This window comes from Spodoptera frugiperda, chromosome 28 (genome assembly GCF_023101765.2).
Source record: "Spodoptera frugiperda isolate SF20-4 chromosome 28, AGI-APGP_CSIRO_Sfru_2.0, whole genome shotgun sequence".
In the NCBI taxonomy this organism is placed as follows: domain Eukaryota; kingdom Metazoa; phylum Arthropoda; class Insecta; order Lepidoptera; family Noctuidae; genus Spodoptera; species Spodoptera frugiperda.
In genome coordinates this window covers 4,355,058-4,374,076 of record NC_064239.1, presented here as the reverse complement: position 1 = coordinate 4,374,076, position 19,019 = coordinate 4,355,058, and the positions used below count along the sequence as shown (strand labels likewise).

The 19,019-nt window shown below is 39.9% G+C and overlaps 1 protein-coding gene across 6 annotated transcripts; it reads left to right on the top strand.

Moving 5' to 3' along the window:
- The first annotated feature begins 64 nt into the window (after positions 1-64).
- On the top strand, positions 65-18,911 carry LOC118265621 (kelch-like protein 10). Of its 6 annotated transcripts, none has more exons than XM_035578625.2 (13): positions 65-194; positions 922-1,085; positions 1,344-1,595; positions 1,682-1,946; positions 2,108-2,272; positions 2,978-3,064; positions 3,479-3,625; positions 3,983-4,175; positions 9,075-9,220; positions 12,156-12,373; positions 16,234-16,414; positions 18,356-18,525; positions 18,869-18,911. In XM_035578625.2, the coding sequence occupies exons 1-12, from the start codon at positions 153-155 to the stop codon at positions 18,512-18,514; spliced, it is 2,019 nt and encodes a 672-aa protein (XP_035434518.1). In that variant the 5' UTR covers positions 65-152; the 3' UTR covers positions 18,515-18,525; positions 18,869-18,911. The 6 variants fall into 6 exon arrangements, with proteins under 6 accessions (XP_035434518.1, XP_035434514.1, XP_035434516.1 ...); XM_035578621.2 differs by having other exon boundaries at positions 18,332-18,525; XM_035578623.2 differs by having other exon boundaries at positions 1,667-1,946.
- The last annotated feature ends 108 nt before the right edge of the window (positions 18,912-19,019 follow it).

Sequence of the window (19,019 nt, the reverse complement as noted above, 5' to 3'; positions counted from 1 at the left end):
TCCATTCGTTCCCTTGACTGGTCTTGTTTTGACACAAAAAAGTAACAAAGTAAATAACCTCAAAGTCACCAACTTCATGAACGCCGCGGACGCCTTTATCTACTGAAAAAGTAACAGTATCAACGTTTTTGACTGCAGCAAGACAACCGACAATGAAAATACTATTGTCCAGTAATGTCATCTGGAAAAAAAAGGTGTGACATGATTGTCATTCTTATATCATTTTTTTGCTAACCTAAAATGTTTTATCAAATGACTTGATTCTGCTATTTTGAGTTATTTTTTACGGTTATTTTTATAAATTTGTTGAGCTAAATCTCGATTGTGTCGTGACACGTCCATTTTGCACTTAAGATTTTTTTAAAGCGTGACAATTTAATAATGATGACTTTGCGTTAAAGTCACACTGAAATGGAAAACGACCCGAATAACACAGTAAGTACTGATGTCGAGCAGGCGAGAGAGCAGCAGCGCCCCTGCACGACTGCGACAATGGGATCCACGCAAGTCTACGGAAAAAAATAACGGATCTACTTTTCGATTCCAATAACATCGCCTCTCTCTAACGCATAAATCTGAAAATAAGACTACTTGTTTCTTAAATTTTGAAATTCGCAAAAGTTTGTAAGCTCAAATCACCCACGTGCAAAATAATAAAGCACAATCCGATTTAGCTCTGGCTATTGAAACGGATAGATAGACTGAGATTAGGTGTAGGTATTTAATATCGATAACTCAGTTTTCTCCGAGCAAATATTTTATTAGTGATACTGAAATTGACGAGGTCACGCCAATTTATTGAAAAAGGAGCTAGGAGATAGTAGAACATCAAAGACGATTAGGGTAAACTGTCGTTTAGGTTAGATAGACTTTCAGTGTTGTTTTAGTAGCTGTACCTAATATTTGGGTTGTGGTGGTCAGACGGCGGGTCGCGAGACTGGACGGTGCATGTCGGTGGCGGCGATGCAGGCGCTGCACCGACTGCGCGAGTGCCGGTTGCTCTGCGACGCAATAGTGCGCGCAGACGACGGCGCCGCCTTTCCTGTGCACCGTGCCATACTCTCAGCCTGCAGCCCATACTTCCTGTACGATCCTTCTCAATCTATACTAATCTATAGTCCAAAACTAGACTTAGTAATAGTTCCACCTCTCCAGGTTTTGTTAAGCTTTTAGTAGAGAGCCATTGCGAAAATGGCCCTCGCATTGAGCCATTTTTCGAATTAATCGTACTAATCGATTCGGTTAGAGGAACAAGAATCTGCTGAGTTGCAAACCTGAGTTTTCATTTTTCTTCAGACTTATTCTTTTCTAAAATTAAAAGTGTAAGAATGCGATTGTAACAGGGCACTATTTACAACAACGTTGCACTCTCGCGAACAAAGCGACGTGCTGATATCGGGCGTGCGGTCCGAGATCCTGCTGCTGCTAATTGAGTATGCGTACCTGCGCCGCATCGAGGTCACCGACGCGAACGTTCACGAGTTGCTCATGACTGCGGACTACCTCGCCTTCCTCGGTGTGCTGCAGCTGTGCTGCGATCATCTGAGAGCCTCTCTCAACCCTAAAAACTGTCTCGGCATCATGATGTTTGCGAGGTTAGTCACCATTTCATTTACATCGCCTTGTATCCGTGAAAGAATAATTTATCAACACGTTGTTTTATTAGTTTTCTGTTTTTCAGACGTGTGTTTTGTTATAAGCTTGAGGCAGACGCTAGACGCTATTTATTGCGGTATTTCGTGACAGTAGCGACTCAAAGCGATGAGTTCCTCCACCTGCCTCTCGAAGAACTCAACTCTATTATACTAGAAGATGAACTTAACGTTAAGAGCGAAGAAGTGGTCTGGGAAGCGGTGCTTCGCTGGGTCAATTATGATCCAGATAGTCGTTGGCAGCACACCGTCAAACTGATGGGCAGTATACGACTCGGACTGCTGGATACACAAGTATAACTCTTATATTTCTCTGTGTTTCAGCTCCGGATCGGAAAACTATTATTCGATCTTAACAAAATGTATTTTGGTTAAGGCTTAATTGTACTAGTTAAAAATGATACCAATTTTGTAGTACCGCAGTTGAGCTTGGCTGTAATGAATCTCTATTTCAGTTTTTCTTAGAAAACGTAAAGGACCATCCGTACGTAACTGGCAACGAAGGTTCACGACCCATTATAATTGAAACTTTAAAGTTCCTGTACGACTTGGAGATGATTGCTCAGAGAGACGGTGAAGTCGCTACGCCGGAGATTGCTCGCCCCAGAGTCCCACACGAAGTAACGCTGTTTTTCTTTCCATTTTTTACCTTAAATCTATAGATATAGATATCACTTTCGAATCAATTGCATTTGTAGATTACATATAATATGAATATCTAAGTTCTTTAAAAGAAGAGTATCTGAAAAAGAAGAAATGGTTAAGAGTATATTAATACGATCCATATGAATCTCGACTCTGATGAATGTTGTAAAAGAAAGCCTACATGCTATTAGCAAGTCATGTTATTATTAGCTATTAAAGTTTTCAAAGCAAGTAATAAAAAATTGCAATGATATCCTCTTATAAACGTTCTCTTAAAATAGTTCTCTAAATAAAGCCGAGTCATGAGCAGCTAAATAATGCCGCCGCCCATGGACACTTGAAACACCAGAGGCGTTATAAGTGCGTTGCTGGCATTTTGGGCGTTAGGAATTAAAGAGTTGGGGAATTAGATTAGGCAATAGACCTTTTTTTTTTTTGTTTTTTAACGTTGCCCCTCATTAGGATTTTCTCCTGTGTCGTGGGTGCGTTTACAAACATACAAGATCACATGCACATGACACCCAGACCCGAAACAACAATTTGTGGATCACACAAAGAATTGCTCCGTGCGGGAATCGAACCCGCTACCCGTTGCGCGGCAGCCAGTAGCCCAGCCACCGCACCAACCGTGCAGTCAAACCTGTTAATATAAAAGAACTAATTGCCGTATTTTGCCCCAGGTTCTATTTGCAATCGGTGGGTGGAGTGGAGGATCCCCAACAGCTTTTATTGAAACATACGACACGAGAGCTGATAGATGGATAAAGGTCAGTTGTGTGAAATAGCAAGCATGCTGATGAATATATATTCAAGCCATAATAAATTAAGTAAAACATATTACAGCCAACCCACATTGAGCAAGCGTGGTGATTTTATGTTCAAACCTTCTCGGCGTGGGAAGAGGCCTTTGGTCAGCAGTGACCACTTATAGGCTGTTGATGTATCATGTATATTACAACACCGCAACTAATCGTATATTCCGATATACTTTTTTTTGAGGGGGAAAATCATCCAATGACTTCTTCCTGCCTTGGGTGAGGCGGGAGGGAGTGTCAGGCTCTTACTAACTATAAAAAAACACCCCGTTCCTTTTCTTGCTTTGAGCCGGAGCCCCGGTAACCTTTTTAGTATGTACTGTTTACATTGCCATTTAACTGTTTCAAATTCTCTTTCCTTCTCAGGTCGAGGAGGTGGACCCAGCAGGTCCGCGAGCATACCACGGCACAGCTGTTCTAGGTTACTGCATATACGTGATCGGTGGCTTCGATGGTATGGACTACTTCAACTCGTGTCGCTGTTTCGACGCGGTTTCCAAGTCTTGGCGTGAGGTAATACTGCGAATATGAAGGTCTTTGACCTACAAAATGTTTTATGTTCTGTTATCTGTTTGATAAAGCACTTTATTGGATGCCTACTTGAATCTTAATGAAGAATATTACCTAATAATTTGGCTTAACTAAAATTTAATATGTTTTTACAAAAATATATTTGGCGACAGACCTACTCAGCTACATCCATTTGATCGTATTATGTTGTATGGAAATTAATTTCTGAATTTCTATCATCTCATCTTTGCTTTTTCCCTAATTCAACGATGTTTTTCAAGTTCAAGTTTACAATTTAACAAAAGAAAAATACTTCATTGGATTCACGTGTGTCTTCTTCTTTTTATGCGTCATATCCAGGTGGCACCAATGAATGCACGTCGTTGTTACGTGTCAGTGGCGGTGCTGGGAGAGACAATATACGCGATGGGCGGGTACGACGGCCACCACCGGCAGAACACGGCGGAGAGGTTCAACCACCGCACCAACCAGTGGTCGCTCGTCGCACCCATGAACGCGCAGCGGTCAGACGCAAGCGCAGCGGCTCTAGACAGTGAGTTATAGTGATTTTATGGAATAACCACAGAATTTTTTTTTTTTATAGTAAACGATGTGGTGGTGACCAATGTTAACCACCCATAGACACACTAGTGTAACAAGACCGTTTTGGCGTTTTGGGGGCCGTCCGCCTTTTTTTTTTTTTTTTTTTTTTTTTTTTTGGGACAAGCCCGCCACAACCTCCCATACCGCTGCAACTCCTGTAAGCCAGGATCTACAGTAGATACAAACATGAAAACACCGGAACACTGAAGTCCGGCGCGTCCCAGGGAAATGAATGACTGTCTTGGATCCCGCAACGAAACAAATCAGAAGATGTTATTAGAGGAGAAGAAAAGAAAACGATAGTTTCCACTTCCCTCGGTGAATTTAATGCAGGAGACAGGATGACTTAAGCCTTAAGGCACAAAAGAGACTGCACAACTGGGAGAAGCCCAGTCGCCAAGCACCACGGAAATTTTACTTAAAACTAAAATATTAAATGCTAATACTAAATGGGTCCTATGCGTGAGCTGTTATACTTGCTTCCAATAATAGGTATGGCAAAAACGCCTAAACGCACGGAAATTTGCTCGAGACTCCACAAGGTCCGTGTAATAAACCACACCTGATGAAACAATTAAATTATCCAACATAGTGTCACGCTCAGATTGCCAGAGACCACACTCCCAGAGTATGTGATGGGCGGATTGCTCATGTTGCAACTCCGCTGTCGAACATTGGCACCATGGTGAATCAACGAGTTTAAATGAGAACAATTTGCTTTTAAAGTTGCCATGGCCAGTAAGAAATTGGGCAACACAGTGATCCACCTCCAACCATGTCCTCTCCAGACGCTCATGCACGGATGGAAAGAATTGATAGAGGTGGCGGCCCTTGGTAGAAGATTCCCATCTACACTGCCACTCAGTCAGAAGTTCATCCCAGACGTCCGTTAAAGGCTTGAGCAATCTATCAATTTTGCTTCGATCACGTTGTGCTAGAAAGTTTGCGGAAAAGTTAGGTCTCGCATTATAGTACATGGCAGCACGTCGCTGCACCTCAAGATCGACTGGAAGTAGTCCCGCGAGCACAGGTAGGGCCTCTGTGCTAACCGTCCTATAAGCCTTACACAGAAAGATCAAGGCTAGACGCTGACCTTGGAGAAGCTTTCGCCGTACCGCGCCTATTGTGGCCCTATCAGCCCACACTGGTGCCCCGTAGCACACGCATCCCAGGTAGGTTGCTCCGTAGATGGTTCTGAGCGTAAGAAAAGAGAGACCCCAGGTAGCCTTCGAAATTCGCGTGAGCGCATAGAAATTGTTTTTGGCTTTCTCACTAATAGTCTTAATATGTTCAATAAAAGAAAAGTTTTTTTCTAGGACTAGACCGAGATAGCAAACCGACTCCTTACGTTTGACGGGAACGTTATTGAATTTAATAGACGGCCATGATTTCAAATTTCCTTTAAGCAATAATTGATAGGTTTTATGGGGTGCAAAAGTTAATCGATTACGTTCGCCCCATCGCGAGATCCTACTGAGGCAGTCCTTAGCTAAATTCTCTAGTCCGGCTCGAGTATTTGATTGTATTAACAAAAGGCCATCATCCGCATATCCAGTCAACGTACAACCAGAAGGAAGGGGGGTCGCGAGCAAGTCATCAAACCCTAAATTCCACAGATACGGGCCAATAACCGAGCCCTGAGGACATCCCATTGACAACGACTTCGACCGAGAAAAATTACCAAGTTTCAGTTTTACAGAACCATGAAGAAAATAAGTGTATAATAGTTTGTATATGTTACTAAAGCAACCACGACCCTTCAGTTTAAGGAGTAGCATTGGCCACCACGCGTTATCAAAGGCACCGGAAATGTCTAGAAAAATGCCTACTACATATTTGTGCTCAGACGAAGTCACTATGGTTCGGACAGAGAGAGCTGCGTCTACAGTAGATTTACCCACAGTAAAACCAAATTGATTATTGTGAAATTTCGGTCCACCGGGCAGCAAACGAGGAACGATAAGCCGCTCAAGAAGTTTTCCTAATGATGGTAAAAGCGTAATAGGCCGGTATGACTTAGGGTCATCGGGTGGTTTATTTCCATTCTTAGGTATTATGCGAATGAATCCACGTCGCCATATACGAGGAAAGACGCCCTCCGCTATACAACGATTAAAGACAGACAGGATCGCGTCAGCCGCAGATTTGCACGCTTCTATTATCATTTTATTTGAAACTTTATCCTCACCAGACGATTTATTCATAGGCAACGTTTTAATAACAGTTACGAGCTCATTGATGGAAGGTAGATCAGACACCGGTGAATTGGGTGGTATAGCCGCCCACGACCTAATCTGTTGATGATAATCGCTATCTGTCTCGGATACATCGTCAGGGATGAGTTCATCGAGTAGAACTTCCGTTGTCTCCTCAATACCAGTGGTGTGAACATTGTTGACTTTTATGTTCTGTACGAACGCCAGATCGACGGATCTATTGGCTTTGAACTCATGGTACAGAGGCGACCACGGACCCTCGCTTTCCAGCCTCTGCACTACTCTCCGCAACAGGTTACCCTTAGCTTTCTCCACTGAAGCCCTATAACGTGACCTGGCAACTCTAAACGCAATCAATGCTTCATCAAATGCAAAACCAGTAACTTTACGTTTTTTTAGTCTATTTAATTGTTTGCGCGCTTTACGAAAACATTTACGTTGTTCGACTAGATAATTATTCCACCAGTCACATCTGCGCGTACTGGTCAAGGATCCCCGACCAAACGCAATGTCGGCACAGTAAGTAAAAGTATCCGACATGATTTCAGCACCTTCTTCTGCCGAAAGGTCTTTGCGAGTGAAGTCTGTGGCCTGAGATGCAAATAATAAGCTAAAGAAGTTCCAGTCCGCGCCCTTAGTTTTATATCTAAAGCCACTACTGCAAAGCGTTGGACCCCGGGGTAATCCCGAGACAAATTCGTACACGATCAGGCGATGGTCACTACATGACGCATCCGGTAGGACACGCCACCTATCCAAGCTAACGTCCGAACTAGAAAGTGTGACGTCAATACAAGATTCGCCCATTTGGCTGCAAAAAGTAGGTGGTGCATCAGGGGTGTTATGTATGGAGAGATTCATTTCGGCAATGAATTCTTCAACGGCACAACGCCGCTCCATGTCAGTAGCCCTAACTTTGCCATACCATAAGGATGAAGACGCATTAACGTCGGCGCCAATTATAATTTTGGAGCCCGCAAGCGACTGCAAGACGTGACGGAGGTGATGAATGTGAGGAGTAACTGAGTCAGAATATTGAAAGTAACAGCTCACAGCGTAAAGTTTAAAGTTTTCTGAGGCAATCTCCGCCACGGCACAGTGTGACGTCATTAAATTAGTTATAGATTTTACTGTGAAATTAAGTGAACTCGTGACGTAAATTCCAGCTCGCGACCTATTGTTCAGCTGCACTACCCTGTGCCTTAAGTGGGCATTTTGATACTGTTCTTGAACAAGTACAATGTCAAGCTGATAGTCGACTATTAGTTTGTCTAACTCGGACGTCGCAACCCTGTCGTTATGTAGATTTAGTTGCCCTATAGTCAACCTATCCATATTATTATTTAATAGGTGGTGTTTAATATGAGTTGTTCGAGTTTAGCTTTGTAGGTGCCACACTCGGGCGAACCACAACGGTGGTCGTGAGGTTTTTTGAAACGTTTGCACGCCACGCATGTTGGAATAAAATTTTTATTATTTATATGAGGGCAGTCGTGTGATTCATGCGCCTCAGCACAATTACCGCAGGTGGGTGTTTTAACCGTGCAATGTTTCCTAACGTGGCCGAACTGCTGACACAAGTGGCATTTAACTAATTAACCGGCCGTCCGCCTTGGGCGAGGTGAGATGGAGTATTAGACTCTTACTGACAAAAAACCACCCCGTTCCCACTCCTGCCTTTCGAGCGGGAGCCCCGATAACTCGCTAGGCAATCCGCATCTCCGGGACATTAATCAGCGTGTTCCTAAACGAAAAGTAATTTGAAAATTAATCTTTTAATTAACTCAAAATAAAACAAAATAAGCGAAGACATCCCATTTAGATACTGGGTCTCGTTTGCCAAATTAAACGATAAAAATTGCATAACAGTAAAAATGTCTAATTAACTCGTGATTAAAATCTGTGTTAATTAGCAGAATCTTTATTCTAGATTGAACTAGTTACAAGAAGTTAAACCACAGACCCGGCAAACTACGCACTGGTTCATAATTAATGACAAATTGACAGACATAAGACAAATATTTACATCATAATAATTTCTGGTATCCTCATTGGTTATTCTGTATATCGTAGCTGAATAGATTTAGATCTCTCCGAAAAAGGGAAGAAATATTATAAAATTAGTTCGGTCTGTCTAGTTACAAGCGGTTAAAGTTATTCCTATTAATACATATATAGGACTGTCGATAATATCAACTACAGCCTATAATACTGGGGCAGTCTCTGTGGACTCTGCTCACGTTATTAAAGCTGGCGATGTGTCGCACGATAGCTGTTATTAGGCATGTATTAAATGCTAGAATTGGAAACTAAACTCATAGAAATAGAAAAACATGGTAAATATCTCGTTTCAAGTTCCAATTCTAGTGTTAGTGACCATGTCAGTTTAAAAACTTATGTATTAAATGTATGCTGTAAGTATATGCATTTTCCGGAGCTGCGGACTACCTAGCGGGTTTACCGGGGTTTCGGCTCGAAAAGCAGGAGTTGGAACGGGGTGGTTTTTAGTCAGTAAGAGTCTGATACTCCCTCTCGCCTCGGGAGAAGTAATTGGATGATTTCCCCCGCTTAAAAAACAGAATATGCATTTTACTAGTATTCACATAAAATGACACACTTTCGTTTTATTTTAGATAAGATATACATAACGGGAGGTTTCAATGGCCAGGAGTGCATGAACAGCGTGGAGGTGTACGATCCGGACACGAACCAGTGGACGAACCTGGCGCCCATGCGGTCCCGCCGGTCCGGCGTCTCGTGTATCGCTTACCACAACAAGGTATTTAGGTATTATTGCTTGTAATCTTATTGTTAGTGTTTATAAGTACACTGGACAGCAAATAAACCGAGCCACCTGCTGACTTGGAACTCTATTCCGATTTTCTCAAAAACTATAAAACTTACAAATATCTAAGTTATACCTATAGAAAGAGCATTTCTTAAGGATTAAAAAGACTACAAATTTCATTTAAAGGACCATCAATTCACACTGTTATCAAGCAACAAACACAATACTAACAATTTTCTCTGTTTTGATTAGAGTTTGCGCTTAGCTTTATTTTCTTCTATACTGAGTGTAGTCGGATATTTCTTCACATTTCTTTAGTTTTTATCCATCGTTTGCTTAGACGCGTGTATTTTTGATACGTTGATTGGTAAATAATGGATACGACACCTCAGGAAGCAGCGCAAGCTGTAGCACTACTTCAAGCAGGCCTTGGGCAACGTGAAGTCGCTCGACGACTTCGAATTAGCAGATCTTCGGTGCAACGAGTTTACAGACGATACCTGGAGACTGAAGCATTCGATCGCCGTCCAGGAACGGTCAGACCTAGGGCTACATCAGCGGCAGATGATCGTTATATCCAACTTTCTGTTCTGTGAAATCGTCGCCTCAACGCAGTTCAAGTCCAACGAAGTCTGCGTGATGAACGCCAAGTCGTCATAAGTTCAGATACCGTCAGAAGGACACTTGCTGAACAGAACCTGATGCCAAAAAGAGCTGCAACAGGCCCCGCATTAACAGTAGCTCACCGTAGAGCACGACTTGAATATGCTCGAGAACATAGGGATTGGACATTAGAGCAGTGGGGTAATGTACTCTTCACTGATGAGACCAGGGTGAGTCTACATGGCAGTGATCGACGTCAGAGAGTATATCGTCGCCCTGGAGAACGTTACTCTCAGTGTTGTATCGAGGAAACTGTTGCTTACGGAGGAGGATCTGTAATGGTCTGGGGCGGCATATCGTTAACCGCGCATACAGCGTTAGTTTTCATCGAACCGACGGGCCGTACACGTGGATTGACTTCTCATCGCTACATCACTGAAATCCTCGCAGACCATGTGCTACCTTACTCAGGTTATATCGGTCCAGATATGCAATTGATGCATGATAATGCACGGCCTCATGTTGCTCATGTGGTAACCCAATATCTACACGACGTCGGCATTCGTACAATGGTGTGGCCAGCTCGTAGCCCGGACTTGAATCCGATAGAGCACTTATGGGATGAGCTGAAACGTCGGGTTCGAGCCCGGGTACCTGCTCCGACAAGGCTTCAAGAGCTGAAAATCGCGATTGAAAAGGAGTGGGATGCGATTCCACAAGATTTCATCGTCAGGCTTGTTAGATCGATGAATACGAGGATGCTAGCAGTTATTCGAGCAAGAGGAGGAAACACTCAATACTGAAGAAAAACGTTTTTTCCATTTTTTCTTTGTTTTCGGCTTAAATTTTTGTTTTTACTGGGTGATTGTCAATGGTGTTCACGGCTGTAAAATGACTCTTCTTGATAAATTGATCAATATACGCTTAATAAATCGATAAATCCCAATGTGTTTTAATCCTCATAAAACGTACTTTCTGTAGGTATACTTTTGATATTTGTAAGTTTTATAGTTTTTGAGAAAATCGGATTAGAATTCCAATGTAGCGGGTGGCTCGGTTTATTTGCTGTCCAGTGTAGGTACCTCAGAGCAATAATATTTTGCCCAACTCGTTAACCACAGTCTTTTATATTGACCATGACTAGCAATCGTGGTAAAATATCTATCTAAGGAAACGTAAAACACTAAGTCAAATCACAACCTCTAACGCCCAATTTCAATAACCTATCTATCTGTAATTTGCTTACTGGAGATACAATATTGACACATTTTGTATGGAGCTTAACTCAAAGTACTATCTCTAGTAAGCAAATCGAATTATTGAAATTGGTCGTTAGAAAGTCTCGACGAAATATAGTAAAGTAAGCTCGTAGATTTAAATACGTATGTAACTTCAACGAGCTCTTCTAAATTACGTAACAAAATGTCCCTATACCCACAGTTGCGTAGATAAACAAATCATACATACTTAGATACATTTAAGACCAATAATATTGTTCACTTATTCAAGCTGTGGACAAATGAACTCAAAATCGTAAGCGAACGATATCATGTCAGGATCAGCGTAGGTCAAAATATTACGCCGCGCGCCGCGATGATACTGTGAACGAAAATTAATAGTCAATCTATCTCACTATCTCAATTCAGATTACCATTTCTGTATTGTGAAGCGATTTCTAGTTCTTTCTAGAATGAATCCTAAGAGGGAATGATAACAATTGTAGGTATTTTATTTTGTATGAGACATTTAATTATCTTATTCGTAATTATTGAGCATTTCAGCTTATTATTAATTTGTAACAAAAATGTACTTTATGTTAGTAAGTTTGTTTTTCCCACACTTGTTGTTTGTTATCGTTCCGTAATCTCTGCATACATTGTTATTTATTATGTTTATGAATAACAAACTATGCTGCCAACTGCCTCGTTGTTGGTGGTACGCACAACTATTACAGAAATAGGCTCCGAGTCGGACAGAGTATTTCATAACTGCCAAAATTCTCTGTAGTTGCGCAAAGTCTGAAGCCGACCTTGAACTTTTCAACTAGATAAAAACTTTTCACGTGTAGTGTGACTGGTGTCACTTTCATGTGTGCAGAGGCACTACGCCTATGCTTCTAACATTATGTTATATTAATTTACTTGACTTAATATCCCGTATTTCCAAGATGGGGCAGAGGACGTCCACAGGAGCTCTCCATTGCGACCTGTCTTGACCTTTCTTAATATTAATTATTTAAACTTATCCATGCTCTACTCAACTAGACTAATGTTTGTATTATATTAGACAATATTACATTAAGTACCTTTTTTTCTTTTCCTAGATCTACGTAATCGGAGGTTTCAACGGTATCTCTCGAATGTGTAGCGGCGAGGTGTACGACCCGGCCGCGAACACGTGGTCGCCAGTGCCTGACATGTACAACCCTCGCAGCAACTTCGCTATAGAAGTCATTGATGACATGATCTTCGCTATAGGAGGGTTCAATGGCGTCACCACCATATACCATGTCGAGTGCTACGACGAGAGGACCAATGAGTGGTAAGTTCTTATCTGGATGGAGTTTCTTGCTCGTTCTCCTTTATTCGAAGCTATACTTTGGAACGAACACCTAGCTTTACTGACGGACCGACTGACAGACAGACAGAGATTTATTTCTTTATTTGTTGACGTTTTACAAGTGCCAAAGTATTTATGGTTTAATTGGAAATAATAATTTGACTTTGACGATACAAATTTGGATTAAGATCTTTATTTTCACGGTACTAGTATAGATTTTATGTATGCTGTAAATCCGCGCAAGTATTTGCAGAATTCAATACTGAGACATTATCATAAATGTTAAGATATGTATGTATGTATGTATGTATCCTGTTTGCACACGATCATAGAAATTTTTATTTAATATCTTTAGCTTTGTACCTTTTTCAATTCTCAACATTAGGTGCGGTTCTATTCTACCCTTAAAATGATACGTATTTATTAGCATAGACAGAAACTGTGGCATATAATTATAATCATAACAATTCTAATCACGTTATTCACAATATTTTATGTAACCTCAGTAAATATATAGAGTTAATCTCTCGACCATAGCACGTGTCTTCGCTATAGGTAGGATAAACATTTCTATATATTTACATTATGCTCTAACTTAATGAAAGACAGAGGCTTGCCAAGAGATCAGTTGTTCGCCTTTTTTTGAGGGGGGGGGGGGGGAATCACCCAATGTCTTCTCCTTGCCTTGGCTGAGGCGGGAGGGAGCGTCAGACTCTTACTGACTAAAAACCACCCCGTTCTCCTGCTTTAAGCCGGAGCCCCGGTAACCTGTAAGGTAAATCCCACCCAAAACATAAATGTGAAAGGATGCCAAGTTCGATAATATTGGAATGCTTCGCCTATAAAAGAAGTGAGATCTAAATAAGTACCAAGTTCCATACACAGACCTCAGTTAAAAATGATATAACAAGTTGGCAAGTTTTCACACACTTTGTTATAAACCTACTAAACGCAATGAGTCAAGTATATAATTTTCTATTAAAACTTGCCAAGTTATATCATTTTTAACTGAGGTCTGTGTATGGAACTTGGTACTTATTTAGATCTCACTTCTTTTATAGGCGAAGCATTCCAATATTATCGAACTTGGCATCCTTTCACATTTATGTTTTGGGTGGGATTTCATTTATTTTTGTAAGGTTTATTTTCTTTTTTTCTTATTTTACTTTACTTTGACTAAATACAAACCTTCGTAACGAATTTTAGGTCGGTACGACCATTGGAAGATATAATATAAATTTTTTGTTTTAGTTCCTTAGGGGTATGAATTTACACCTTCATTATTTTTAAAACCGACTCACACTTGGCCATTTTCAGATTTTTTCCTTTACCTTGACCTAAAGACCTACCTCCATGCCAAATTTCAAGTCAATACGACCATTGGAAGTGGTCTAGGTTTTTGATGAGTGAGTCAGTCAGTGAGTGTATAGTAAAAATAGCGATTTTCTGACGTCAATATCTCAAGACCTACAATAGGTACATTAATGAAATTTTGTATTTTAGATAAGTAAGTAGATCTCGACAGATACTAGAAATTTCATATGCGTAGATAAAATAGATTTTGAGTTATAGGTGGGTCGAACTTGGCCCGAAATGGTTCGTGTAATATAACCCACGGCCGGTGTGTCGGTTTTTTTGCTCGAACTTGGCGGACACACTGCCGTGTGTCTAGATAGCCCTAGATAACGATTATACCTAATTGGGCCATTAGAAACGTGCAAACTATCATAAGTCATTTTTATTAGATCTCTCGCTCACACTTATGTGTTGCGGCGTTGTCACATTCCTTTGACGTAACAGTTCGCACGTTTATGATGTATAAACCCAATTATAGTCTACCACTAAATCTACAGTGACAAAATAAGTACAGACTTAGCCAATTTACAGGGAACTGACGAAAACACATCTTTAATGGGAAGGGTTGTTATGTGAGAAATTAAAATATTATGTCCTTTTTTTGCAGCAGCATACATTAATAAAATTACAAAGATCTTAATTTTTTTTCTGACCTGTTTATTTTATTCTGTAGGAAGAGTCACGTGTAGCTTGAATACTTTAAAAAATATCAAAAATATGTTCACGTTTATTATAAAGAGGGAATCGCATGATGAAACTGTTCACATTCATCATCACAAGTTAATGAGGGATCAGTATGTGGGTTATCTGTCTATAATACATCGTGATGGATGCGTGAACGTGTTTTTCAGCTCTAACGCTGTATACATAAGAGTCATGTTTATTTTTCTATTACATAAATATGAGTAAATAAATAAATTTCCGGATTAGTCAAGTTTATAAGAAATGGTCTAGGAATTGATGTGAGAAATGGGTGTATAGAAATCAAAGGCTTTCAAAATAGTTAAACTTTGATGTTGTTGAATAACTCCTTCAAAGAATCATGTGTTCAACTGCCGAATTGGACAAATTAATTTTGAGTTTGTCTAGCATTTAAAATGATATCCCAGTATTAAACAGTATAGAAATGTGCATTTGAGACTCCTATAAAAACTCCAGTATGCGATGTATCGATATTAGGGAAGCCATGTATAGCACACATCCCAAGAACATCTATAGCACGCAACTTTCCATCGATAGCACGCAACTTTCCTTTCCAAAAAACATAGGTTAACTGATTCCGTTTCCACCAGTGCTAAGCTACGAGTACCAATGAATATAATTGGTGAAGGCCAAACGCATTCGCAGCAACGTATCATAGCACATCTCTGTTGGAAAGGCACACTTACACTATATGCCTTCGTTGCTTAAGGGGTCGTGACATTGTCATAGAGCTTCACTCAGAACTGCCCTACACACTTATTCAGCAAACAAATTCACCAATGAATAAAAAAGAAATCTTTTGTAGTAAGTAGCTAGCTTTTTTTTTTTTGAGGGGGAAAATCATCCAATGACTTTTCTCGCCTTAGGCGAGGCGAGAGGGAGTGTCAGACTCTTACTGACTAAAAACCAACCCGTTCCTTCTCCTGCTTTTCGAGCCGGAGCCCCGGTAAACCCGCTAGGTAGTAACTAGTTAGCTAGTGTAGACATAACGTAAACCCGGATATCAGCCACAACCATATTACAATTGAGACAAACAAATTTTTGATAACAGACAAAATCGCGTGATGTCGTACCATAGATTACCTAACTACTCATAGACTAGTACCCTACATACTCGTATCTATAACATTACATAACATTTCGTAGCATAAAAACAAAGATATTTGTTTATTGTTTTTGAGGGGGGAAAATCATCCAATGTCTTGGGTGAGGCAATAGGGAGTTAAACTCTTACTGACTAAAAACCACCCCGTTTTTACTCTTGCTTTTCGAACCGGAACCCCGGTAACCCGTTAGGTAGTCTGCAGCTCCGGCCCAAGCATAGGTATATCAAGGCAATCAATAGACAATATAAAAATTTAACCGCTACTTCTAAATCAATCGTCATGACATGAGTAATCAAAACGTTTGCTAACTTTTATTTATTTTGTACTAGCCAACCCGACCTTTTTTGACATCTTAATAAATCTTCCCTGGACTTATGATTAAAGACCAAAACGTTAGCCAAATTGCTCCAGCCGTTCTCGAGTTTTAACGAGACTAACGAACAGCATTTGATTTTTATATAGGAAAAAATATAGACTAGCGTTCATTTATCAAACTAAGGTTGACCCATCAAATACCTAAACAAAATCTGCATGTATAGGTATGGCTTATGTAGGTGTATCTCAATGATCATAAGTGTGATCCCTAAGTCAGCCAGCTGATAAACCTCCTCTTATAAGAGAGGCCTCAGTTAATGAATGTATTCCATGTGATGATGATAAACCTTCATGTATTCCAAGGTATGAAGCGACAGACATGAACATCTACCGGTCGGCGTTGTCTGCGTGCGTGATCATGGGCCTGCCCAACGTGTATGACTACATACACAAACACCGGGAGCGGCTCATGGAGGAGAAGCGACAGAAGATCCTTCTGTCCGAGACCGCGCGCCATGGACAGCATCGCACTGCATTGCCTGATGTTAGTAGAGATATCATTTATTTTATTATAATACGACAAAATTAGGATAGTTCTTTTAGAGCCCATTTGCTACAAACAGAAAAATATTTCCTCTCTCTCTAGATTATTATAACTTACACAGATACTTATTTGTTTAACATAACAGTTATTTGACTTGGATAGTGACTAAAAATATAACTATTTTCTTTTAAAAATCCTTGCTCCATACTAGGATTTTTTCCTATGTCGTGGGTGAGGTAACAAATCATACAGTAGGTATACACACAAACATGACCCGAAACAACACAATTTGTTCAAAAAGATCATACAAAGAGCCGCCGGTAGACCAGTCACCGCACCAACCGTGCAGCTATTCAGATTCAAATGCATTTTAAATGAAACCTGTAATTTAATTACCGATAAAAGCAGTATTGCGAACTTCGTAGCACACGAGGATAATCCGTAGCCAATCTCGTAGTCAGCTGCTACGAAAATTTACGTTGCCTACGCCAAAACATCGCCTTATTAAAAATCGTATCAAAATCAAATAGCTGATAAATGGTAGACATTAACAAATTATATACTTACTTGCAAATATATTTTCCATTGTGATAATGTTACATCACCGTGACGTGTGTCTTCCCTTATTTTTTTCTCTCAGAGGTCAATACACTCTTTTTGCGCAGTATTATTTGAAACTCCTGTTTTATTTCGTTATCGATAGATGAGTGATGACGTCTAAAGATAAAAATGATACCTACGTTATTTTTAATTTGTAAACTTACATTGTGTTGGTGCGTAATGTTCCTGGAATGTACGTCATTAAATGGAAATCTTTTTTTCTGTTTACCTATATTTATGAACTAGCTACTCCCGCGCGGTTTCACCCGCACCCGCATCATGTTTTATAACTCGATAAATACACTACCTAACACAAAAATAATTATTCAAATCCATTCAGTAGTTTAGGAGATTAGCGCATTCAAACAAACAAAAAATCTCTTCAGCGTCTATTTTCTCATTTAGGGAATAGAGCCTATTCTTCCTGCTCTATTTTTACTAAAACAGCGTTTTTTTAAGTTTGTTCAGTATTTACGGTTAGTACATCAGGATCATAATCAATCATCATTATAACCTAAATGATCAATTATCATGATCATCACTTCATCAGTTTAGCGGGTTCACCGGGGCTCCGGTTCGAAGTAGGAACGGCGTAGTTTTTAGTCAGTAAGAGTCTAAGAGGCCCGGCCAAATAAAGGCTGGTTCCATGATCCGTGAAAGTAAAACAGTGTGCGAAAATAATAGACTAAAACAGATAATAAAATAACTTGATCATGATGTTTATATGAACACTGAACCTTAAAATATACGATAACTTACGGTCAACGGTCACTAAAAATAGCGACATTTTACTTATATTGTCCGCTATAAGTTAGCCCCGACCGTGGCCGAACACAAACCCAGTTCATTGTTTTTGTAATGATTCAATTTGCTACTAAATAATAAGAATAATTTATTGTTAATTATTACTCAGTTATTAATAAAAAAATAAGACGCATCTCTGCTTTATTATTTTTTTATCGGAACTGCTGACTGGTGCTGACGTTGATCTATTATTATAATAATTATAATTATAATATGTTACTTATATACTTCAGAATCTATAAGTAGCAATTTCTTTTAATAACAATATTTTTTATTATTTAATTTAAAAATATTCATAGGGTATGATTTACTTGAATTACTTTAAGAGTGAATACCACGTAAATAAAAAAGAAATAATGATTTATTGGTTGATTAACAGTTACTTATAAAGGCTATGTTATTTCGAAATTAAAACATGATGCTCTCTGAAATCCATGAAATACAATAGAAAACCCAACATATGAATGAAAGTCGACGGTTATCCGTCTTGGATATTTAAATTATTGTTTGCAGAGTAACCGGCCGTGGTTGGTGCAGGTTCACCTGATGGAAGACAACGATGACATGCTGGAGCAACTGGGGCTGATGGAGAACCAGGCTGCCAACAATGATGCGCAGGCGCCGGCGCCGGCACCGCCACCACCACCACCGCCGCCACCGCCGCCTTTACCCCCTCAGCCTATGGAGCAGGATTAGCGCACTCCAAGGTATATACTTACTCTATATCCATCTAATTTTAGAATGGAGCGAAAAAATCCCCTGTTTGTACCTAATTCATCGATACCGCCCACCCGCAAACACAGAAGAGTTACAAATGCGTTGCCTACGTTGGGAGCTTGCCTCGCTTGCTTGGCTCGGGGGTTGGCCTCCATACCCCGTCTTAATTTATTACTTTTTAGTCTCACTTGATTTTGCAGTGAAGTAAATTTTGTTTTTTTTTTTACATCTGATGATAAACCAAAGTTGTGTGGGTGTGTGTTGTACAGACAACAGACACACACAGATTCATAATTATATTTACGTAATTAATTTTCTATTGTTTATTTTTAGGTCTCACTGTAAAAAGCCTACCCGTCGATAGTAAACTACCTAATCAATAAGATGAAGAAATAAAAGTCTTAGGAAAAAGTATAGTGAAGTTAATATTATGTAAAATTATTATGTAACCGTCCTTTATTTTTAAAAATATTTACATTTATTA